The sequence below is a fragment of the Lepisosteus platostomus genome, chromosome 8 (assembly GCF_059453375.1).
Source record: "Lepisosteus platostomus isolate fLepPlt1 chromosome 8, fLepPlt1.hap1, whole genome shotgun sequence".
In the NCBI taxonomy this organism is placed as follows: Eukaryota; Metazoa; Chordata; class Actinopteri; order Semionotiformes; family Lepisosteidae; genus Lepisosteus; species Lepisosteus platostomus.
In genome coordinates, this window is record NC_142618.1 from 16,293,090 (window position 1) to 16,318,571 (window position 25,482).

The 25,482-nt window shown below is 40.5% G+C and overlaps 1 protein-coding gene across 2 annotated transcripts; it reads right to left on the reverse strand.

Moving 5' to 3' along the window:
• Positions 1-25,482, reverse strand: dsc2l (desmocollin 2 like). 2 transcript variants are annotated; one of them, XM_088642653.1, is made up of 16 exons: positions 25,260-25,482; positions 21,720-21,810; positions 20,323-20,525; positions 17,158-17,262; positions 16,139-16,291; positions 15,533-15,677; positions 14,848-15,002; positions 12,625-12,759; positions 11,808-11,993; positions 10,530-10,777; positions 8,848-8,990; positions 7,857-8,078; positions 7,112-7,333; positions 6,396-6,520; positions 3,648-3,938; positions 1-2,266 (listed from the first exon to the last, which is right to left on the reverse strand). In XM_088642653.1, exons 1-16 carry the CDS (start codon positions 25,299-25,301, stop codon positions 2,069-2,071), a joined length of 2,664 nt encoding a protein of 887 aa, XP_088498779.1. In that variant the 5' UTR covers positions 25,302-25,482; the 3' UTR covers positions 1-2,068. The 2 variants fall into 2 exon arrangements, with proteins under 2 accessions (XP_088498779.1, XP_088498780.1); XM_088642654.1 differs by having other exon boundaries at positions 6,402-6,520; positions 25,260-25,480.

Sequence of the window (25,482 nt, forward strand, 5' to 3'; positions counted from 1 at the left end):
TGCGTTTCAAAACGTATTTTCTTAAGAACAGCTCATACAAAAATGCAAGTTTAAAAGTACAAAAATAACAATAGTAAAGCAAAAACAAATACAGGAAAAACTACACAGTTGTGGTTACAATGTTACAGTTCATTTCTTTATACAACCAGATGTATAACCACAAAAGACATAAAAGAAACCGAGAGACTGTCTCAGCAGGCTGCTCCACATTGCCCACAACTGAAACCATTGCACACCACTTTAAAAAAACCTCCAAAGCTTCAATCACAGTTTTAAGCCTACACAAGAGTTATGTGAAGAGGTTAATTTCACTGGGTAGTATTACCTTAAAATTAGGTTATGTACTTATTTACCTGTGATAAGATTAAAATTCATGGTCCGTTTCTGAATGTTACTGCAAATTCGTCTGTACTTGAATCTGCAAACTTCGTCTGACTGTGGAGCAGCCTCCATTTGAGTAGAAATGGCAATCTTTATAATAACCTTTATAAATGATTAAACCTGCAGCCTTGAAAATTAGCTTACCATCTTCAAATTAATCTTTAACTCAACAAACTACATCCAGTAGAGTGTCCTCTCTCCTGGAGATCATTGAAAGGAAAAAAAAGTGCTGCACAAACCCCCATGATTGTTTCAATTAAGCTTAGTCAGAAAGACACAACCGTTTCAGTGAGTTGCTAAAAAAACTTGACTTATGGCAACAAACGTTTTATATTTTAACAGGGCCCAGTTTATCTTTTTTTGATCTTCATTTTCAGTTCTGTAATTGTTCTGTAATTTTCTTTTGTCTCATGTCAAAGTCCAGGCACAGTCCCATTTCCTCCCAGTGCTTAATTAGCTTATGAACAAAAACCTGAGAGTGGAACACCAGATAACCAGTTTTTTTTCCCATCTAGACATCACAGAAAGAAAAAAAAAACCTTTTGTTAATACTGTGAGGATCCCTCAATATCTTACTGTACATCTGGGATTATTGCAGTCTAGGAAAACAACTCTTTTTATTCCCATTCTCTGAAGACGCTGCTCTTTGAGGACATTAGAAATGATACAGCACTTCACAAGGAGCTGGTGTCCATCAGGCACAGTCCCCCTCCTCCACATCATTCAGCTGGTATCTAGTGCAACAGTGCGGATCAAGGGAAGAGCCCGAAACGCAGGCTGTCCTGCCATAGGCTCACACCATTCACCCTGCTCCTATTTACAAATTTACACTGCCTGCAGGATGTAAAATGGGTTCCTTCTAAAATGACAGAAGTTGAGAAGCACAAGACCGTCACAATCAATATTTACATTCATTAAAAATTACCAAAAAAAAGATATAAAAAATGTATCCACCTCTAAGTATCTGATAATATTGGTGAAGTAAAGTAAATTCTAAACGCATTATAGTGTTAGAAAAGTGACAAAGCCTGAACATTGATGTTAGCATTTTTCAGTGTACTGTATATGGAGTGTACTGCTGAGCCTAAGAACATTTACTTAAATTAGTAACACTGACGGTGTATGTACTCATTTCATTAGACAATCAGAGAGCCTGTAATTAAAATACACTTACTAGCAACATGTAGGAAATCACCTCAGAATATGCACACAAACCAGTACCACCAGTGCTTAACATTGCAGAAATACCGCATCCAGCTCCCACTCATCAAACCGACCGCAGAGTAGCAGGACACGGTCATCGGAAAAGGCAGAATTCCTTTAGCCCGGTTTAATAATAATAATAATAATAATTGCTTACATTTATATAGCGCTTTTCTGGACACTCCACTCAAAGCGCTTTTACAGGTAATAGGGACTCCCCTCCACCACCACCAATGTGCAGCATCCACCTGTATGATGCGACGGCAGCCATAGTGCGCCAGAACGCTCACCACACACCAGCTATCAGTGGGGAGGAGAGCAGAGTAATGAAGCCAATTTATAGAGGGGGATTGTTAGGAGGCCATGATTGATAAAGGCCGATGGGAAATTTGGCCAGGACGCCGGGGTTACACCGTACTGTAAATGTTTACAGCATTTCAATGAGCCCAATGAAACGGATGTCAAAACTGCGTTATGAACACAATCACTTCTTAGTGCAAACCTCCGCCAGAGTTCTGAATTTCGGCCCCAGTGTGTTGAGAAAGTCGTATCCTTCGTCAACAGCCTGGTCGCTGCAGCAGCCCACAGATCCAGCCACCGAGCCCCTGCCTTCAAACTGATAGGAGTGAATGATGTCGTCGGCGTAGCGGTCATCCTGCTCTGTCAGGAAGGAGTTCAGTTTCTGGAAAACAAAGAGTGTTACTGAGAAACATGCCCACACAGAGACAAGGGTGTTATTTCTCTAGTGGTGCCTGAAGGATATATGGTACAATGCTGTTCAGGATAAATGAGAAGTCAATAAAGTCTCCCTAGGTAAGAGGGATGTGAAAAGAAGCTATTTCAGGTCACGCAGAGGAATTCGCGTAGACAAATGGCTGTTTAATATAATGATACACGGGCTGTACATGAAGTACATATTTGCTTGTTAAAAATACCAAAACATCCAATCTTGTCTCATCGAAATGCTTCATAAAAGAACATCACACTTATTCATTCACTTAAAAAAATAATTTCAGCCGAGCTAAAGGTTTTGCAAATGCTTTCAAAATGAAATGTGTAAAAAAAGAAAAACAAAAAAAGATTAATGTTCTTGAACCATGGCTTTCAACTTCTTCAGACAACTACAATCATCGATAAAAGATGTGAAGGCCAGGTCATTATTCATTCTGCTACAATTAAAATGTTTAAAACCCGTCTGAGGGGGGAGGAGCAGAACACAGTTCTTAATGTGCTATTCATCACACCAGCGAGACAGAAGAAAGTGACTGTCTCAGTCACTAAGCGCCGAGATTTCTGATCAGATAGTTCTGTTGCATTGGAAGACGTCTGAAATGGAAATCTAATGGGTAAATTGATTCTTAAAATGTAAAGAGCTTTAGAAAAATATATAACAAGGATGTAACTGCTGAGTTATGTGCAGATTGTCAGAAGACAGTTCGTCATGTACTGTCTAGATGACCAAATTAGCCGAGTGCAACTGCTAAGCTTGGCAAAATATGTACTGGCGCTTCTTCTTTCGTTTCTGTTGTTAACGTTCTTGTCCTAAGGAAAGGGGAAGTATTCGATGGGGACTAAGTGCTGTATTTTCCGCTGCATTACAACATCTTCATAAAAAGCCTGTGCTGCGTGTAGCAAGTTGAGTCTCTGACGCACTCTGCAGAGTGACAGCAGGACTCCCAATATTTCAATATTGAAATAAAGACCTTACTCAGGTGAGAACTCTCTCGAGGCTTCCTTGATAAGTATATTTCCATGACACGTCCCAGTTCTACAGGGGTCTGACTTTTTAGATAACGTGGAATCACAGAGAATCTCACTATTAGAAGTCCCGTATTCTCCAATTTATATAGTACCGCAAGGTTTTATCAAAGCACAAAAACCACTGGCCTTCCTCTTAAGATTCATATCTTCAAAGACCCCAGAATGCGACCAAGCAAAAGTGTGAATGTGCCACCTTTCCAGACTGGCATTTACCGCTGTGAAATGGGACCAAGCTGTAGGAAAAATGCATCAAAAGCAGCGCGTCTCGGAAAAACCATTCCGAACCCATCCCAGAGCCTCACCTTGCTAATGAACAAGCCGTTGGCCCTCCAGGTGTTGGTGTGCTCGGCCAGTTCACCGTGGACGCCTCCATACTGCTCCTCCAGCATGAGCTGGGAGGCATTGTAGTTCCCAGTGCCGCTGGGGTAAGCGCTGTTCAGAAACATGTTCCCGGACGTTTGGTAGGTACTCTGCATAGTGGAGAAATTGTTGGAATTCAAAGTTCCTCCCTTCCCGCTGCCATTGATGAAGACCTCCGGCCCCTTCTGATCCAGCCCGGCTCCGCTCACAGCCGTCCTCATGATGTTGGAACTCTTTGAGAGGCAAAAACAAAAAGGTTGGTAAATCGAGGGGGGATTTTGCTGGACGGAATTTACACAGGTTTTACAACCTGGAAAACAATCATTTGCACGCCTAGTTTGACAAGGTACAGCTAGAGCACAAGGCGTTGAAACAAGGTGACCTTCTGATTCACATTCAAAACTGCATAAACTTCAGAAACCTCAGGGGTGCTGTGCTGGTCACCAGGTACTACAGCTCCCATCCACTCAACTATTCTACTCCCCTCACATCACGTTCTGTTTTATAGCAAATCTTACAAACCAGTAACATCATCTTGCCGGGTTTCTAGTCTTTCACAGGCCTTTTCACATACAACTATGTGAAAGTGGTTGAAGAAAGAGACAGAGCTGTCCAGTATAGGTACAGTACAAGAAGAGGAAGACCTACAGAGACACCATTACTGAACTCCACATCTGATCTGCAATTCTCACATTCTCTTAATGAGATGATCACGGGTCCTGCAGGAAAGTAAGCATGACCTAAGGGACACCAATGAGAATCTCAGACTATAAATATTGCCTCCACGTGGCTGGGCAGCTTGTTCCACACTCCCACCACCCTTTGCATAAAGAAGTGCCTCCCGTTGCCCATTTTAAAAGTACTTCCAATTTTGTTATTCTGATGAAGCCCGTCAAAAAGAAATTCATTACAAGCAAATGACTTAAAAAATGAGTACAGTGAACTGCAGGCAGATGAACTACTGCTTTTTTTTAATGCGTTGTTTAGGTCATAGAAAGCAAACGGGTGCAACTGTTTTGGTATCAAAATGTTTCAGGCAAAAGCAACACGGACTCTGCCCACGTTTGGGACTTTGTAAACAGGTTGAGTTTTCCCACTTTTTGTGCGAACAATGAAATCCAACATCAAATATTTCCTCAATCTCACAAAATCCCCCTTTTGAAACAGAAGACTCCCCTTTCTTAAAATAGAAAACCCATTTTTCTGGAAAAGGAGTTTCCTTTTCAATAGTGGTAGCGGAGCATGACACGCTCAGGAAACTTGTCAGAAAACGCAAGCCTGGTGGAAACGAGGCAGACGGTGGATTATGACGAATACACCTTGCAGCTCTGCACTGAGACGTCTCCCCAGCTCTAACACTGGTGCTTGAGGCACAGCAAGAGCAGGGAAATATAAAAAACGCACTTTGTACACCAGGGTGGACTAAACAGACCAGCTAGGCCCTCTCAGTTTCCAGTAGGGAGCTGTGTCAGCAAGCTTAACCTGCAAAGGAACGTGAAAAGGTTTATTCCATGCTGAAAGGAGAAGGAAAAAAAAAATGTTTCGGTTGTGGAGTCTTCTTCAGGTATAACATCGGTAGAAGGCTCCTGAAGATCCTGAAGAGGCTTCACAGCCGAAACCTTGTGACTTTTCTCTTCAGCAATGGGATAAACTTTTATTTTTCTCACTTTCTTTTATTTTTCTCATCTTCTTCTAAGGCACGGTACCGCGGTGTGAAGAAAGCCTGTGCAATACTTCGAAAGATCGCGCACGACACGATATAGAAAGTAGTGGAGGGACTAACTGGTAGGACTGCCAGCGAGACTAACAGGGCGACATTGCCTGGGACAGTCTGTCCCCAGCATTGTTCTGACAAGGAAAAGAAACTACTAAGTGAAACTCCCAAAACACACATCTCACTTTTCAAACCTGCCTTGAAAAACCTGTCTTGTCCCAGATAACACGTTTTGAAACATACAACACTCACTACTACAAAACATCATATTATCTACCAAGTACACATGGACTCCTAATGTTATGTTAAATATAACAAAAGTGTTCCTATGGTAATGGTAATGTTACACAGGCAAGAGACACAAAGCCTAGCACATCCGAATTCCCACTGCTCCTGTATTTAAGTACCTGTTGCTGACTATTTGCAAAGCACTCTTTATTATTTAATCTGGTTGATCCCCCTGAGCATGTAGACATGCAATCAACAGATGGAAGGTCACTGATAACATATTTTCTGTGTATACTGCCCTGTGCCTTTCAAAGTCAACATCTAAATGAAGAGTTTCGCCTGCTTCTAATCAAAGAAACAAGACACTCTGACACACAGAAATGGGGAATGTCTACTACACTCGAGAAAAGGTGAGCACTACAAACCTGATGAGGAACACAGAGATGTCAAAGGTCTGTCACATTTTCTTCTCTGCAATCACTAAGTAGTGAAAACCTCATGAAGCAGCTGAAATCAGTTGCCATACAGACATTTCTTAGTGGCTTTTTGTTAATTAGAAAGTTATTTAGTGGCTTACACATTAGTGACTGATTGCGTCCATTAGTTTGAACTGGTTGGACACCTAGGGCTTAGTATTTAACTGAACTCTACCGACGTCATCTGCGTTCGCTAGCGGAAGTTGGAGGACAGGGCTTATAGGTCCTATCTGCAAAACCACACTGATATCGAGGCTGCAGACTGTACTCACACCCACCATGACCTCTTCGCCCGGTGCCTCGGTATTGGACTTCAGGAGCATGCCGTCGGTCGCGTCACTGGCATCAATGTACACCTTCTCTCTCTTCGTTCCGCATGCAAAAACCAGAAAGACGCCTACATTTCACAACACAAAGCGGAAAAATTGTTATCTTGCCACAACACTCAAGGTGTACAATTAATCCAAGACTCCAAGATTGAACATTTCTGCTCGATATCTGAGTTCATGTTCAAGACTATCAGGGTTTTGTTTTGCATCACGCCAGTGCATGTTGCCCTCTATATCTACTGTAACTTTCTGTGTTTTTACTCTGTCGTACCCGTGAGTCCAGTACAGTTGTGTTTTTACTCTCTGTCGTACCCGTGAGTCCAGTACAGTTGTGTTTTTACTCTGTCGTACCCGTGAGTCCAGTACAGTTGTGTTTTTACTCTGTCCTACCCGTGAGTCCAGTACAGTTGTGTTTTTACTCTGTCCTACCCGTGAGTCCAGTACAGTTGTGTTTTTACTCTCTGTCCTACCCGTGAGTCCAGTACAGTTGTGTTTTTACTCTGTCCTACCCGTGAGTCCAGTACAGTTGTGTTTTTACTCTCTGTCCTACCCGTGAGTCCAGTACAGTTGTGTTTTTACTCTCTGTCGTACCCGTGAGTCCAGTACAGTTGTGTTTTTACTCTCTGTCGTACCCGTGAGTCCAGTACAGTTGTACTTACACAGGAGAAGTAGTAGAGCCAAAGACGACAGCATGGCCAGGATTCCCCACGTGCCGAATGCAGCCGAGCTCTGTTGTGCCAGACACTCCCCATCAAGACACTTGCAAATCCTGACGGTCACGCTCTGCATATTCCCAACGCTCTGAAGATCGCTGATAATTAAAGGTACAGTGTACGTTCCCCTGGGCAGCTCGTGTACCGCTTCAAGTACAACGGAGGATTCTAAGAGAGAATTTCACACAAAGTCAAATGAGAGTATAACACAAGCTTTTGTCAAAGCTGATGAAACGTTATCCACGGACAGGCGTCACTTCTGAGAGTAAAGGTGGACAAGAAAAGTTATTTTTTCACTAGCACCTTTTCTGCAATCTCACATTTTTAAATGGAAACAGATCGTCCTTCTGTCCGTTTTCCAACAGCTTCTTCAAAATCAGGGTCATGGGGGAGCCAGAGCCTATCCCAGCAAGCAGTGGGTGCAAGGCAGGGTACTAACAGAACAGGATGCCAGTCTATCACAGGGCACACCGAGACGCGGACACAGGCACACTCACACACACACACCAGGGCTAATTTTCCCAGAAGCCAATTAACCTACCAGCATGTTTTTTTGGACTGTGGGAGGAAACCGGAATGGAAACAGATCATAAAAAAAATATAAACGATACATTTTGTACAAGTGTTTACAAAATGAAAATTGACATTCTAATTTGACCACGCAGTCCTTAATTTCAGAATCACTGTATACCTTCATGGTCTTTTAGCCTCCATTTTTCATCTTGTCCTCCAGCCAAGGTAAAAGTAAAAGGTGCGGAAAATGGATCCTCATCGTTGTCCCGGGCTTCTACCTTCACAGAGCCCGGCTTCCCCGGCTGCTCGCAGATGATTAAATCTTTGGAAGTGACTTCTGGAAAGTTATCATTGACGTCGTCTATGTAAATGATGACAGTCCCAGTGGCCGACTTGGAGCCTACAACAATTTAAAACAAAGTTCGTTTCTGCACCCCCATTTGTGAAAGGATTTAAACAAAGAAATAGTTGAAGATAACTTTTAAAAGTCTAATGGGAGTAACCAAGAACATTTTTTAAAATAGATAAATAGATAATTAAAATTGAATGGTTTTACCAAAATTCTTAAAAGTGAAATATAAATTGATCCAATATGAATTCAGTTTTAAGACCTATTAAAGCATACCAAGGCATCTGGAAAAAAAAATTAATTGCCAGCTTATAACAAACGTAAGCCTCTAGTTTAGCTCCATTTTGTAAAATTACCGATACCAAAAGCAGTTGAAATAAAGACGCTGACAACCCAAACATCAAATAGATCAACTCTATGAACAGCAGCAGAAAGAAAAGATTAAGATTTGCAGCTGGATGAAAACCAGGAATTCTGGAGAAACTGAACCAGAACATTAAGAGCGAAGTAGGAGGTATGTGTATTTTCACAACTCAGTCCAGTCCACCAGTCTCGGGATCTCCAGGTCAAGCAAGCTTTTACAAAAAAGTTGATGACAGTTGACGATTTCAGCTAAAACTGAAAACGCATAATTTTTAAACCCTGTAGATATAAGCTAGACCACCAAAAATGAGTCCTAAACTGTAGAAGTACAGGTAAAAACAAAATAGGAATGCAGAAGCCCATTCGTACTCTCTATTAATGTCACAACTGCCATCAATTGCGTATAAATAATCTGCAAAAAACTATTTGGATACCATAGTAAGTGAACGTAACTTACTCTGGTCTACAGCACGCACAGTAATGTTATACTTGTCGTCCTTCACAAACGATGACTCTCGGTCTATTACGTTAGCAACCTTGAGCTCTCCAGTGCTTTCGCCGACATCAATCCATGACGCAGGATCCGACAATTTGTAGTACCTAAGCAGTCAAATAAAATGATCAGAATTTTCCCTGCTTTTGGTAAGAAGTGACAGCTCCTGGGTAGAGGGACTGCGGTCTTGAACTTTCTCCATGTGTAGAAATGGTTTGTAACCTCTTCCCGGCTGAGATTTCCACACACCTGTCAGGTGAAGTCCAACCTCACATTTCTGGATATAGGGAGGTTGCCTTCCAAACCCAGCCCCCAAGATCTATCTAATTATTCACACAGATCCAACTCTAATTATTCCATTCATGGAGCCAATGAAACAAGAAACTCATTTGATTGCTGTGGCGCCGTTCAAACACAATGAATCTGAATTCACCTAGGCAATACAAACTCCATCCACTGTACTTTTGTAAAACCTTACAAAAACTTTGATTCTTTGCCAAGAAGACTTGACGTGGCTCTGCTACCAGACATTAATTCAATTTCCCAAATTTGTATTCTTTATTTTTCTAAGATCATACATCCAAAAAGTGACAGTTTTCATGCTCCACACATAGTGAGAAGATACACACAGAAATGTCTACTATAGCCTGGAACCTGAGTCTCAACATTAGAGGAGCATTACAGAACACGGATTGAACGAAGTTGTTTATATGTACTGTGAGATATTAATAACACGGGTCACGAATGTTACTGCTTTACATACTGTAGCAACATCTGTTCCAAGACAACGGTATCGAAAGTTTTTTGTAAGCATCAAGCAATACAGTTTGAAATCATGCAATTCACCTTATCTTCTAGCACGCTCTGATATGGTGCAGACATACCCTGGACTCCATGAATTCTGAACTACTAGTTAATTAAACAAGGACTGCATTTCTCAGTTGTTAAAAGTGTTAATTATAATCTTGCGCATCAGATTCAGATTCAGAACTTAATGTGAAAATGTATAACATTATGTGTTACACCTATTATTTTGAAAAGAAAGCTACAAGAATGTCACCATACTTATTCTTACTTTACTTTCTTACAGTATATGGATATACTTGTTATTTTTGCAATGCTGCAAGCGTGGTTACATAAAACCATTAAACATTTTAGTTTTCACTTTTGTTGAAAATGACAGCCTAAGAACTCCTCGATTTCTACAGAAAAACTCCCATGAAAACATCTATCCATGATTGGAACGCACACTAAACTTAATCATTCAAAATTAAGAACATATGAGAGCATACCTAAGTACAATACACCATAAAATATCTTTAATAAGGCTTAACAAGTTAAATATCAAGACAAGGTATATGTCCCATTGCAAAACCTAAACTAGCTATATACAGCTGTTTTTTACTGGTTAAATTGTTCTAGTCCTGTGTGGTGGACTTTTAGAGTATATTTTTTAAAAACATCTAGGCTAATTTAATGCTCAAGAGTAGGAATCTTAATAAGTTGCTATGACATTGAAGAAAACTAAGGGAGGATTAGATGTAGGCATGACTGCATTTAACATTTAATGAAAGCACTAGAAATGTCAGTTTTATCATTGACATGAAATGTTCGTGTTAAGATTCAATGGAGCAGAACAAACTTACTTTATGCCACTGCTCGTTTTAGTTTCTGGGTCAGTGGCTGTGTACCTCCCAATAAGTGTACCATTGGGCAGGTTCTCTTTAATTCTGAGGAACAAGTTTGGAGACGAGAACTCGGGACCCTCATCCACGTTGATTACAGTGACGTCTACAGGAATGGATGCCCAGGGGGCCGTAGTGCCAACGAGTTTGGCTTCATTTTGAGCTGACACCTCCAACTTCAGATTAGGGGTTTTCTCATAATCCAGAGCCTAAAGGTGAACAAGAAACCAGCATTTAAAAATCAGTGTTTTAACCTTTTAATACTTTATAGTTCCTCTAAATCAAGTTTTGTTTTGTATTGCTATTTTCAGATCCACACTTCGGGTTTTCCCCATATGACAGCACAGCAGACCAAACATTCTCATGGCTTGTAGTATTTTGTAAATGCACCACACCCAAAATATGACCAGCTAACACACTTCATCGACAGTCACATACACACTAAATGAGCAGAACCCATGAAACTTTGTGCTTGTTCAAAACATGCCACATTTCTTAATTCATCCTGAGAAAGATAATGATACAAGGACTGCATTTCGTAAACAGTTTGGGCATCTTATTAAAAAAATGTTAATACTGAAGTGTGTTCCTGAAGAAATGTGGTTATGTCAGCCAGAGAAAAGTGCTTGATATACTGTACTCAGTACAACAGAAGCTAAATTAATCTTGCTGTGTGGAAATCTGGAAATCACGATGAGCAACCAGTGTACATTCTTCAGACTCACGCTATAAAAAGCCTGCGAGACATGTTCACTCAGTTCTTGCTAATGACCTTAGTGTTAACATTTCCAGTGTGGGCTTTCTGCTTTGGCTGCTTCTACTGTCATCTGTGCCAGATTAGCACAGCCTTGTCCCTATCTTACATGCTGCTCCAAATGAAACACAGAACCGTGTGACAATCTCTTGCACAGAGTGACCTTCACTTGAAAAGAATTTGATTTCTACACATCCGTCGTATAACAAGATCGCTTATGAACCACATTAAAATGGTATCTCTGCCTGTATTTTAATAATCCAAGTGGAGCACATTGTGATTCCTTGTTTGACCCGCAGTGATAGTTGAACGTTTTCCATTCATGACTGTTATTATGCTTTAACTTATTTGCACTTTTAATATTTAAACTTTTAATTCTAATTACTTCCATTTCTGTTTATCATCATCATCAGTAGTGTGTTTAGGAAATACACAAAAAATACATATACAGTATATATATATAAAATAAACTGTGAAATACTAACCTTTGAAACATATAAAAGTCCCTCATTTGTTTCAGGGTCTGTTTCTATTCTAAAATTACTATTTTCATTGCCCTTTGTGATAATGTACTTTGCGTTCCAGTTGGGAGTCTTCTTTAAATCCTTGTCATCCACCGGTATACGAAGAAGTAGAACATCGTTCTTATTTTCTTCAATTTTCACATTATACTGTCAAAGAAAAAAGAACGAAAAAAAATGGAATGATTGATTAATCTGAATGGATTCAAAGTCTTAAAAGGTCTGTTTTCTGCATGCTTACACAACTGTACTACAACCGATAATTATCAGAATGGATAATTAGCCATTAAAAAAGTTTCAGGTGTGAGTAAACATGTGAACACACGCAGTATAAGTGTTTCCACAGAGCGAACTAGTGGCGAGACCCAGGCTCTTACGATCCTACACTTTAAGCTACTACCCTTGTCAGCTGATCTGCTCTGAGCCCATAGGTTTTCCAGTATTTATATTCTGTAAAGCAGCAAAAGATTGCAGGAGCCAAAAAAAATAGTGTGCCGCAATACAAGTTCTTTTCTGAATGATTTAAAAAGCAATGTGTGTTTGGAAGCACGCGCTTGAGTTGGGGTTTAGCTCGAAAGGGTTCAGAGTCGAATGGGATCCGACAGCATCTTAAACACAAAGCATTTGGTCTATTGGATTCAACGTTCATAAAAGTCAGCCCGAGGCAGAGGAGGAAGAAAAACACCACAAATTTAAAAAGGTGTGTTCAGTGGTGCAAACAGTTCCAATGAAAATCAAGAGACATTTCAGACTAAGGCACAGGAAGAACCTCGGAACTTACGGAACCCTGCTGGAATGTCGGTGGATTGTCGTTTATGTCATCCAAGACCACAGTAGCAGTTGCTGTGCTGAACATGCTTTTCGGCTGCCCATCCATATCGCGGACCTCCAGTATGATTTCATATTTGTCTTTCACCTGAAACACAAAGTTCCATCTGAACGAAGCACAGAGTACCGATTCTCCTCCGGTACTGGTGGCACAGAGAATTAGAGGCGGGAAATCCGCTATTAAATATTCGCTACGTTCCTATCTAGTGAGTGATAGTGAGTGGGTAACTAACCTACAGGAGGTCTGTGGAGAGTAATTTGATTTCTTTTAAGACCCGCATGCCTCCAAGGCGATTGAAGCATGACAAGATGAGGGATGGATTCACTATTCTGCACCTTCCACAGTGAAACTGCACAAGGTGCTCCTTGCTGGTGCATCGACTTCCCAGGAGCGTGGTCGTGAAAGCCGCACGGTGCTCGCTCTAGACGCGGCTGTGGGCAGGGAGGAGCCCGGTACCTCGGGCATCGCTTCACCGCCTGCGCGCAGGAGAAGGAACTGCGCGGGACGTAAACCAGAAGGCAGCCTTCCTGCTCGTGTGGAAGGGTCCCCCGCTGACGGTGGCATTTGGCAAGGATGATGAATGACACCGCACCGTACTCCGGAAACGCACTCGGTTCAAACTAGCGGATTCACGTTTCCACACTGGCGACTGCAAAGTGAAGGTAGTGACCCCTTCATGCCACGGCCCTGCGATGAGTCAAGTACGGTCTTCGAGGTTCGCCAGACCCAGCCAGCACAAAGTTTGTGCCATCACTGATATAGGTTCCAATGTCAGCATCCTATACGAATCCTAATGTCTGCATGAGTGATTTGGTCAGCTTTGCTAAGTGGAGGCGTTTGGCAAGTTGCAATGGCCTGCGATTCTTATTCTCTCCAGCTGAAGATGAAAAATGTTTCGAAAACCTGGCCTAGTCTGTCTTTGCCGACACATCACTTTATGCAAGTTCTCTGTTTTTTTTTTTACAGCCTTATTTGTAAGGAACTCGAACGGCCTCTTCATACTTTTCTTTCACGCAAAAAAAAAATCTATTTCAACCAGAAACCTCTGGTCCTCTACTGGACAGGATTGGATCACATTTAGGAATTGCAATTCAGATTAGAATGAGAAGCAGAATTTTTATTGCCACACAACAATAATTAGGGGGATTTGCTTTGGGTACAGCAAGAGAACACTGATGGAGCAGACGTACAGTACAACACATGCAATCAAAGACAAGCAAAACGCAATCACAAGTCTCTTTATTTCTGCATGCATGAGATCTTGCTGACGAAGACAAAAGTGTCAAACAAACGGCACTATAATCACAGCAAGGACCTATTTGACATGCCTTCTTTCATACCTCATAAAGTTCTGTATACACTCCTAATGCCCTCTTAATCTACAGTATATACTCTTAATGCACACACTCTTAGAAGATTAGGTAAGCCTTAAGGTTAAATCCTGGATCATTCTACAATATACGGAGCCAGTTATTCAAATGCAATTAAGTCACACTGGACTGTCAGTGTAACAGTACTGTCAGTTTTTAAAGGTGAACTACAGTCCCAATTTCTCAGACTGGTTTTTACATCTTACTAACAATATAAATTCATCGATGCTATGGAATATGTACTAATTTAAAATTAAGCACAGAATCGTAAACTTTGTGAAAGTCAGGTAAGTCGCCATGTTGTCGCAAAACTTTCATTTGAGGTCCCACAAATTGCACCGTGATGCAGCCCTTCCTGCTCACTAGTCTCCGTACTGTGATGTACGAGAGAGTAAGTAAGGGTTGTGCAGCTAACAATTCACCGCAGAAATAAGTGAATTAAGTAAGTTAAATGTCTGCCAAACCGTCTCAAATTTGAAGACGCTATTTCTGTTGGATTTGAGGAGATGTATTCACAAGCCTGCTTGTTTACAGTGTCACAGCGCCACATCACGGCACTGTAGGTTTCGCTGCCTCGTTCTGAATCTCAGAACATGGTGCTGAGCACACCTGGAAAATTTTCAGCTATTTTGCAATGCAAATTGGAGGTTTTAAAAGTCGCTGTGTACATCTTACTTTTATTGTGGTTTGAAATGCCGATTCTTTCTAACCCCGAGATACACAAAGAGCGTTACAGTTCCCCTTTACATCAAGCAAACTGGTGAAACAAGGAAAAAGAGTAAAGAGAACCCAGGGGGAAACTCACCTCTCTGTCGAGGGAACTGGACCTGGTGGAGAGGAGTCCGTCTGAGGGGTCAATGGCAAACAGGTCGCCCCCAGAAAGGAGTTTGTATCTTAACTTGGTGTGAAGTGTGTTCGGCTCATCTCTGTCAGTAGCATTTGCTCTTCCCACTGAAGTTCCTACATTTTAAAATGTATAAAAAAAACAAGACAAACATGGCTCATTGTTTCATTGTTCGGACTCCTACATCCTGAACGCCATCCATATCAAATGAAATCCAGGATTCGTTAAATTGTTGATGTTTGCAAAGAAATACTAGTGCACAAAAGTTTACTTGGAGCGCAACAACGCCCAGAAAATGACTATCAGCATTTTACTGGTTAATAAAATATAACATTCAGCAGTTGTCTCCACATATTTCACACCAGCTTACATCTTTTGCAGTAAGTACTCCATAAAATGATCTAATTACTATTCTCTGTACGGAAATTATTTTCAAAATGTTGCTTAGACAAATGTATATGACTAGGACTTTACAGCTTATAAATATTTGAAGTATACCGTTTCCAACCAAACCTTTCTGTAAACAGTTTATCCAATCATTTTGCCAATACATTATGCACTGTTTTCCCTATTATGTACAGACATCTATTTACACAACGTGTCTATTTACAGTATATACATATAAATGTATGAATATCACTCTTACCAGAAGAGCAATGCTCAAGAATCGAATATGTAAGCGGGCCAGCAAACACAGGTGCGTTGTCATTGACATCCTCAACTTTTACAGTGACAGGAAGTGGCTGATCCGTTTCCTGATGAGTGCTTATACTAAATACCCGTGCTGTAAACTGAAGACACACAACACATCTTTATGAAAGGGATTTTCAGTCATTTGACGTTGGATTTCTAACTTCAATGTCATGAAAGCAAACATGTCTCTGACAAGACGTATACCACGGTGTTTGTGTACTGCATCGCACTATTTTATTTTAAATTAACAGCCTCTCATTGGTGATGCCCAAGCCCCAGACGTTTCCGGTTAGCCTAGCCCCAAGCTTGCCATGACTCCTGTATGATCCATGTGCTTCTGATTAGGGAAACCACCAGCCTCTATAAGTTACTCTTTGGATATCCTCTTCCTAATTCACTGCATACTCATTCTGTTGTTCCGTGTGATGTGTTGTCTGTTTTATCACTTTAATATGATTTAAAATCATATAATTCAATATTTAAAGTAGTATAATTATTAGAGCAATTTTGTCCCGGTCATTCCTCTTGAAATAAAACTGTAACTGGATGGAATACTTACAACATACTCTGCTTTTTCCTCCCGGTCCACAGACCTGTGCACCTTTAGAAGTCCGTTCGACTCCACACTGAACAAACCGACAGGTGCCTGATCCACTCCAGGCCCAAAGATCCTGTAGTAAACATTATTATCCTGGGCGCTATCGGATCCAATCTGTTATTTTACAATGGAAAGGGAAAATGGGAGGATTTTAATTTCAACCTTGTAATGATGAAAATGCGGGTACTGTTATGAGCTGGGTTCAGGATGACCTATGGCTCTTTTTTTCCCCCAATTCTTTATAGGTCAGGTTCAGCACACTGCAATTACCGAGAAAGCGGAGTTCTAGCTAGCTCTGAATGTGTGCTGAGAGCAGTAATCATTTCCTAGCACACAGGTTTGTAAAATGTTAATTTACTGGAAGTAACGAAGGTGAATTACTATTGTGTGAAAACACTAATTTGGTGATGAACTGGACCAACTTTATTATTAAACCACTACACACTTAAGACACACTACTGACTATACAAAGGGATTTCAGATGATCCCCTCAAAAGTTACTAAAAAATCATTTCAGATATTAGAAAATTAATATCCCTGATCAGGACAATATTCCCAATTCCATTCGCGGGGACACCCACACCCCTCGGTTTTCACTCTCAGCTGTCAAACTGAACACACAATGGAAGAAATAAGTTTAATAAAGACTGTTTACAATTTGAAAAGCTAAAAGGAATCCACTAACGTGTTTGAAAGCAGAAAAAAGAAGAATATATTATTAATTGAAATAAAAGGTCAATTATGTAGGAAGAGACTAGCTGCAACCAAACTAGAGGTATTGGGAACCCCCACTCTAAAAAATGTAAACCTACACTTAGAAACTTAAAAAACACTACGGCCGAATGACAAAAAGACTTTCAAGTAACGAACACAACTAAACAAGTGACAATAACTCAACTGTGTGAGGGACTCTTTTTAACTTTTATTATACATAATTACATACAATAAAATAACACGTTTTATCATCATGGATTAGTTACCATTTCAATGTTTTTTGGGAATGGAGGCATCTCGTTTTCTTTTATGTTGAAGGGCAGGGGACTCCATCGTCTTTTAGTGCGCCTTAGGGTTTTGTTGCTGGGTACCTTCAAAATGAAAGAGAACAGCAGCTCTTTAAAAACACAAAGGAACCAATGTTGTCATCTGTAAATATTTCTTTTTTAAGTTTTAAGTAATAACTAATAAGGCAAAGAATTGACTGTCCCTTCGGGATCTAATCTGGCAACATGTAGTTCAATTCTTTGCCACAACAGAGTCCAGTTCTTATGTCCCTAGCCTGTTCTGCTATCAGTACAAGATCTGTAACCATCTGTATTCCACACACAATAGCTACTAGATTTCTACTGATAAACCTGAACTAGTTACAAGAAGAAAAAAACCAATCTGGTGCTCAAATATTGTTTCTTCAGGCTATTTTTGCATTTACGTCTATGAAACGTTCTTATGATAGAATAGCTAAAGGCAAAGAAAGGAGACAACATTTTGGCTATGGAGCATTCTTCAGCTGTGAAGAAGCACAAAACACGATTGTGTCACTTCTCTTTTCAGCATGGAATAAACCTTTACCTGTTCCTTTGCAGCCTACTCAGGCTGACACCGCTACCTAATTCACTTTTCATGCTAACGTGGTGATAAAACAGTGTTAATTTAGTCAACGTAAATGCTGATGAAAATGTTCGTCAGCGACCTGTTTTTCATGGTAATTAACGAAGACGAAACGCTCACGTACTGTAAGTAATCTGCCAGGACGAAGACTGCACTGCTTTGTATCTTTTGTTTGAGTGCAATAAGACGAGACGGCATGACCCGTTTGAAACTCATACTGAAATGAGACGTGTCACATGAGGTTCGCCGTTTGCACAGTCGCTTTCTGTCTGGCCCGTAGCGGGCTGGCTGTGACGGGCATACTGTAATTCTAGGGCTGCGCGGTGCCTCAGGGCCACTACAGGGCGAGAGTCGGAAGTAGAGGCGTTTGCCGTTTTCTCTGCTCTCTTGTTCTCCGACGGTCCCTCATCTCCAGCCGGTCTTTTCGCACACCTCATGTCACGAATTCTAACACAATGCGATGTGTACGCCATACTAATTGGATTAAATATTTAAACCTGGTTAAGAAAAACAAAAGCCGCGAAGATGCAAGAAACGCTTGTGCTTCTCCGTGCTTTTCAGCTGGAACAAAAAGAACTGGAGTCTGGCAGTACTTTAAATAGAACTAGCAAACCAGAAAAAGCTACTGTAAAACAATACTGAAAATAAACCTAAAATACATTAAAAATTGAAAACTACAAAAAAAAAGATGTTAGTCAACAAACTAACAAACTAAAAAAAAACTGGCAATTTTACAGTTTGCGTATTAGGAATTGACTATTTTTTTTTCTCTTGGCTACAATTTATGTATAAGAAGTTATTCTTTTAAAGTGCTACATGCACTGCATTTCAGCTTCGCAATGGCGCTCTGTTAGAAATGCGATTCTTGTTCATGTTTTATTTTCAAAATGCTAAGCAGCATATAATGGCAATCGGAAAAAAATGTTCTTTAATTACATGCAGTTTGTTTATAGCGCTGGGTGCTCAGCTAAGGGAGAAAGTATGATCGTAGCGCCAACATCTTATAGCGCGTACAGACATTTATTTCTCATTTACTCATTTCTTCAGAAGAGGGCGTGTGGAGCGAAAATGCTGCAACAGACCCGAACTCAGGACTATCAACAGTGTTAGCATGATACTGGCACGACGTCATTAGCACACAGACTTTATATTACTTCTCCAGTCCGGTGGTAATAGTTTCTCATGCAGCAATTCCCCTATAGTTATTGCAAAGTCAGTACTGGCAGGAGCCTCTGCTGAATACATCAGCAATAATACTGCTTTGAAACTATGAAAAAAAAGTTACTTTGAAAAAAGTACTGTAACTATACAAAAAACCTGTATAAAAGTAAAGAATTATTATGAACAGGGCCAAAATAGATTTTCTTAGGAAAGATTCATATGATGTCTCTTTATAAGCCAAGATTGTTTATTATGGTTAATTATGAATTATGACACTTTTTTTTTCTTGTATTTGATATTTGACCTTTCCGGGGATCAATACACTTGAGATTGTGTAACGAACTCTTACGCTTTTCGACAGAATCTTATCAGATGTGTTAAATGTGTTCTTAGAAAACCATTTTATAATACCTTTATACATTTTATTAGACAAATAAATCAAACTGCTGGACTAAAATGTGACAAAAACTAATTCTATTTTAGTAGACTAAACGTAAGACTAGTTATTGTCAAAATTTAGTCGATTTAACTAAATTAAAAGTGGGTGACTAGAAAGTGACTATGACTAATAGACACTTTAGTCAACTTGACTAAGACTATGACTAAATCAAAACTGGTGACACAATTGACATTGGTGATAAAGTATATAAAAATGTCATGAAGTATAATGCTGTATTAACATTTAATTTAAAAAAGCACAGCGAAGGCAAAAAATCTTACAAACCAGACAAAATGGTTCATGTTTAATTTAATTTAGACTATCAAAAGATGTCAGTTCTGAATTAGGAGGCAAAGGTGTAAAATGCTCAAACAAAATATGTTCAATTCCAGAATAATTATGAAAATGTTTATGAATTAATAACAAAAAAATAGCACTGCGCATTTTGTGATGCATACACATCAGTTTACACTACATTTAGTGCTGGTACTGACCAGCTTCTTGTTGTCAAATCATCAGAAACAGTTAATCACATTTCTAAACAAAAAGAAATACAGTAAATGGCACCCAAGCAGCGACCACAAACTCAAGTACCTAAAAGATACAACTGACTTTTATTCCATTAACTGAAAACTGCTTCACCCAAACACCGAGAACGGAGAGGACAGTTAAGTTTTTGCCTGCTCTGGGACAAGGCAGTCATGCAGCATTTAAATGATTAATATCCTTCATTTCTACCTCTCCTAAAGGGCTTTCCAATGAAATGAATTGGGAAAAACCAGAACCACGGTTTAGGTGCCTAGATCAAGCCCATAAATCCGGGATTATTTTAATCCAGCCCAGTTTGCCTTTGGCCATTCAGTAGAAATCTGAAAACCATTTCCATCAGATCCACAGCACACATTCCTCCATTCAGCGGCACTGGTTTCAGACAGCCTACCTCCTGGGGTTCCGCAGACAGTGTGACGTACACCTTCCCCTTCTGTCCCGGTTCCTGGCCCTCCACCCGGATCAGGAAGGCCCTCCCTTCGGAGGGGATCCTGGTGTTCTGAAGAGCGCTTATGGTCCCGTCCGCCTGAATCGCGAAGTCCGGGTCGCCCGTCGTCAAGCGCAGCTCCTTGTTAACACACCGCCCCAAGTCAACTGAAGGTGTGAAAGAAAGGGGGGAGGAGAGATGGACAGCGCCTTTTATTTTTATCGCCTACCAAAATAAAATCGACTAAACACCCAGGAGACGAGGGACAGCCTCAGGTACCGATCTGTTCATCAATAATGGATAGGGAGGTGGATAGGGCCCATCCTACTTTAATTACAGCAACAATCATCTTCACAAAAGCAAGAGAGTAACTCACAACCATGACCTTCGACCTTTTATGGCCAGGTACGGTATTTGCATAAGATATCTGTAGGGAACGTTTCCAGTTTTTGTTTTTTTTTAAGATGTGGAAATGTTCCACATCGGCTGTACTCCAGAAAGCTGCACGGCTGCCATCAAGTCGTTTGGAAAACGTAATTATCTTCTCGACACGCAAGATGCCGGAAAAGACATTTTGCTGAGGATTTCACCCACAATGTATAAAGGCCCCCCACTGCTAGCAGTAACAGCTGCAAATATGCGAGGTTTCAGTCACGTAATGGAGCGTTAAATATCCAGTCAGTCCCAGCTGTCAGAGGTCAATCTGGTTATCTTATCACTCTGCTATCATCATTTCAATGGAGTTATAATCTGTCAGCCTGGAACGCTGATACATCGAAATCGGCTGTTCCTCACCCACGATCCACAGCCCCGGGGCACATGCTTGACACCGAAACATGAATAATTACCGTCACATAGAGCACTTTTTGAAACTTTCTCATCTTACACAACGATTCCCAATGGAGGGAAGAAGAGTTGAAAGTTTTAACGTCCGCAGACGTCTCACTGAACTAACTGCAGTGAAATGCCAGCCCTGGGCAGTCTGGCAGTTCCCTCCACGATTTCAAAATGAACGTTTCTCTGCACACCAGCTTCCCAAACGGCTGCACACTCTATTTGCAGTCCTGTGATCGGAGGTCAAATCCGCAGCAAGCCTTCGGCTTTAAAAACAGACTCAGAGTCCCCATACTGCTGTTGTAGGAGCTACAAACAGTGAAAGTCTTTTCATTTCCTAGTATTCCTTTAAATTATATAAAGGAGAGATGTAGCTGTAAGAAACCATTCTAGTTTTTAAATATAATAATCTGGTAAAAGCTAGTTTTATATTTGGCAGAGGTGAAGAAACAGCAATTCTTCTGCACTGCCCAACCTGTTAATTATTAACAGTTCTCAAAATAAAGATGCAGAATTATTTGCATTACCTTTAGAGACGATATATCCCATCTTTATTTCCTCGGGCACTGTTGCATGTAGGGTAGCTGGAAGGCAATAATCCTCAGACACAGCAACCACCTACAGAAAGGTTAGGTATCGAAAACATTATTTAATAAATCCATTTCGTGAATTCGCAGGGGCTTTCAACAACTGTGTGCTAAGGCAAGAACCTTCCAAGCAAAATGGTGCAAGTTAAGTGCTTAAAGCGCTCTTTTACATCGCAATCCTAGAATCACTGGAACAAATACAAGAAAAGGTGATGCTTTAGAAGTATTACCAAAGAAGGACAAAGGGATAGAAGGTTTTTTTCCTGACCAATGGAAATCTATTCTAGAAAACCTGCTCTCATATGACTTTTCAAACTGCATCACACTACCAGATGTAAATGCATGCTAGATATTAATGAATTAGTAGACTTCTAGAGTTAGTAGTGGCACAGTCACAAATGACAGCACAGAAGCACAAACTGCAACAGGAAAAGAGGATCCTCCAGTGTTCTTAGTAGCAAAACTCATACAGAAATTTTTACTTTAAGTAGCAGCAGTGACGAATTGAGTGATAGGCATGGCAGCCCTAACAATTCATACGAGAGATACGCCTTTCATGAGCTACGACAACGGGTTCGAAACGATCATGGCGATTTCCAGCACACACTGAACTAATTGGACTTCATATCGACTGCTTTCTACGTGACTGAATTATAGGTGTAACTCACATTCTTCCCAGAAGGTACAATGTTATGCTGTATTAAAATCCTTAATTTGCCTTCGGAGATTATGACCGCGATCTGTGCAGCCTGCCTTTAATCAGGGCAACGGACTGGGTTCTGATTAAATCCTGCTGCCAGTGTGAAATGCCCGTCACTGGACAGGGCAAGCCTGGAGCAGTGACACATTCAGGGGTGCAGACATCTAAGCGAGGTGAAGAGGTTGAGGTGGAAACCTTTTTCCTGCAAAGCCAGCAGCAGACTTGTTGCACAAAGGATGAGATCATGTCATCCTGCAGACAGGAGGCAATCTCATTCCTGACTCAGCACACTGTATACATTGTGCATTCACACAGGCGTTGTTCTGAAAGCATTATTTTGAGCTTATCGTCATTATGCAGCCCCACTTTTACTTTCCAAGAACATAAAGGTTACAAAAAGAAATGTGATTTTGTCTAGGGCTTTGGGTTACGAGAACCTACACGAACTGATTCAAGCGTCTCTTCCAGTCCTTTCCCGGAGTAAGGAAAGTTCCTCAAGAACACGGCCCCACAGCAGTTCCACGTTTGCACAAGCCTTTGTGTGAAACACGTGCACTGACTCTCAATTTCTACTCTTTTCTCATTTGCGAGCAGCGATCAAGGGCACCGGTTTCCATGAAAACACTGCATACTTTGTAGAAAATACCACAGGAAGGAAAATGGATCTCTCCAACGTACTAGGAGGAACGTAATCCTAGTTCCTTTGTTGTAATGCGAATGCCGCTGTATCAAAGAAGTCGGGCGTTCAACGTTTGCTGTGAGCTTCTGGGTCACCCGACACGAACCCCGCCGCGCATACAGTACAGCACGTGGTCTGTAGCCCTCACTGCTAGCTCCCTTGCCCAAGACTCTCACATTCCAGGTCAGAAACAGGCTGCCATCCTCGCCATCAGGACGTCTGATGCCCTCCTCAGAATGTGGAAGCGCTTGTCGAGAAAATACGCCTAAAAACCCAGGGCGGCAAGTATCTCTGTATACCAAGGAAGGACTCCTGTGAGCCGCTTGAAGATTTTCAGTGAAACACCGTGATCTCAAAACCAAATTTACAGCTTACATCACGACGAACTCCCAAACTGAGATTTTAAAGTCAAGTAAATGCCTTTGCTAGCATACCCTCTCATTCGAGCTGCACAAAAGCTAAGGGATCCTTAAAATAAAATTAAAAAGTGATCCTTAAAATGGCCTAGGCTACATACTACAGTGGTGTTCATGACACTAATTCCCTTCCATTCCCGCTAAAAAAGTTTGAATGTTTCAATTCATAGGCCTTTCACTAGCACATTAGTGAGCACACTAGCACATTCACATTAGCCAAGCAACTTTCCCTAATGTCCATTTTCATTCTTCCTTACATCTTTAGACTGCTTCTCCTGATGAGGGTTACCGTTTTCTCACAAATATACACACAAATGGTACATTTTTATTTCTGTGGGTGGTCAAGAACACAACAACGGCAATTTCTAATGTTACAATTTTCACAAAAGAAACAATAGGAGAAGTTTTCTTTTGGTTGCACATCTTTAAACCATTAGTTGCATTATAGGCACCCACAAACCAAGACAATGAACATACAGGCAAGATGTTCACTTTGTTAAATGCAAATTTAAACACAATTTTAGCAACAACTTCTTTTCCCATATGAAAAATGAGAAGTTTAAAAAAAATCAGAAAGCAAATATAGATATATTCCCATGTCACTGAAAAGGTGTTTAATAAATATTTTCATTCATAAATTAACATGACTACAGTAACTGCTTTCCCAGTTCTGACATTCTTTAAATACACACTCCCAGTTGAATTACTTCAGGCTATGTACTGAACAGATCTACGCCTTTCTGAAGAACAGTTACAACATTTGCAAGCCAAGAATATTCTGTGCAATACCTAGACACCTATCACCATTGAATGTATGTGTAAGTAGTGTGAACTAAACGTGCACAACTCTTGTAGTGATGTAGGGATTTAGTCAAGCAGGAAACCTTATAAACTTTCATACCTTTCACTATATACTATAGACTATAGTACAGTACCAACTTCCACGCGGTTTTTATTTCTCTGCTTCAGTGATAGATCTCATGACTTCATACTTTGAAAATACTGGCCTTATAGAAAAAACACTAATATACTGTATACACCATCTTGGCACATTAGAGAAAAGGCAGATTTTAAAATATTAATATTAAAAAATATATTAAATAAATATTAAATACTCTAGGATTAACAGAACTCCACACACACACATCTATACTTTCCTATACAAAAAATGTCCTTCATTTCCAGTCACAAAAATATCAATATAGTTTCCTTGAATATTCCGTTAAAATCATTTATAGGTTTCGCAAAACCTTTTCTTCTACAGGAAAACACTTCCAAGAGAACCGACGTTTCACTCTAACGATTAAGTATACTGTATAAAATGAGCCTATTCATCTCAGCACAGTCCGTAAATTTATCATTCAGAAAGCGTACAGTAGATGATGATCCTATAGAATAGATGAATAAACTCGAATATCCAAGTGTTTTCCCGTGTCGGCGCAGAATCTATTCACCGCGTTTAATTAGTTGTATACTCGCACACTACGGGATTAACTCGGCAATTTAAGGACTAGCACTAAACGAATACATCGATGAGATAGACGATAGTCGGAAGAAATATCCGCTATATTTCGAATTAAGTGACTGTAAATGCATCCTGCCATCATCTTTCGCTCTACCACACCGCCTATGACACACAACTTTCGTTTCGGTCGTAAGAGATCAACAATACAAAAAGTTCTTACCGTGAAAGAGAACCAGACGAAGAAACGCGCCCCTGGGACCATTTTTAAAAAAAATATATAAATCAATTTTTTTCTAGTTTGCAAAACAATAATGCAAAAAATATATAAATCAACTCGCTTTTGATCGCACCAGAGCACGAAACGCGTATTCTGCTAACTGACCAGGTACCAAGTTGCTCCGCACTGGGTGGGGACAAGGCGAAGGGAGGCGGCTCGGTCCTTT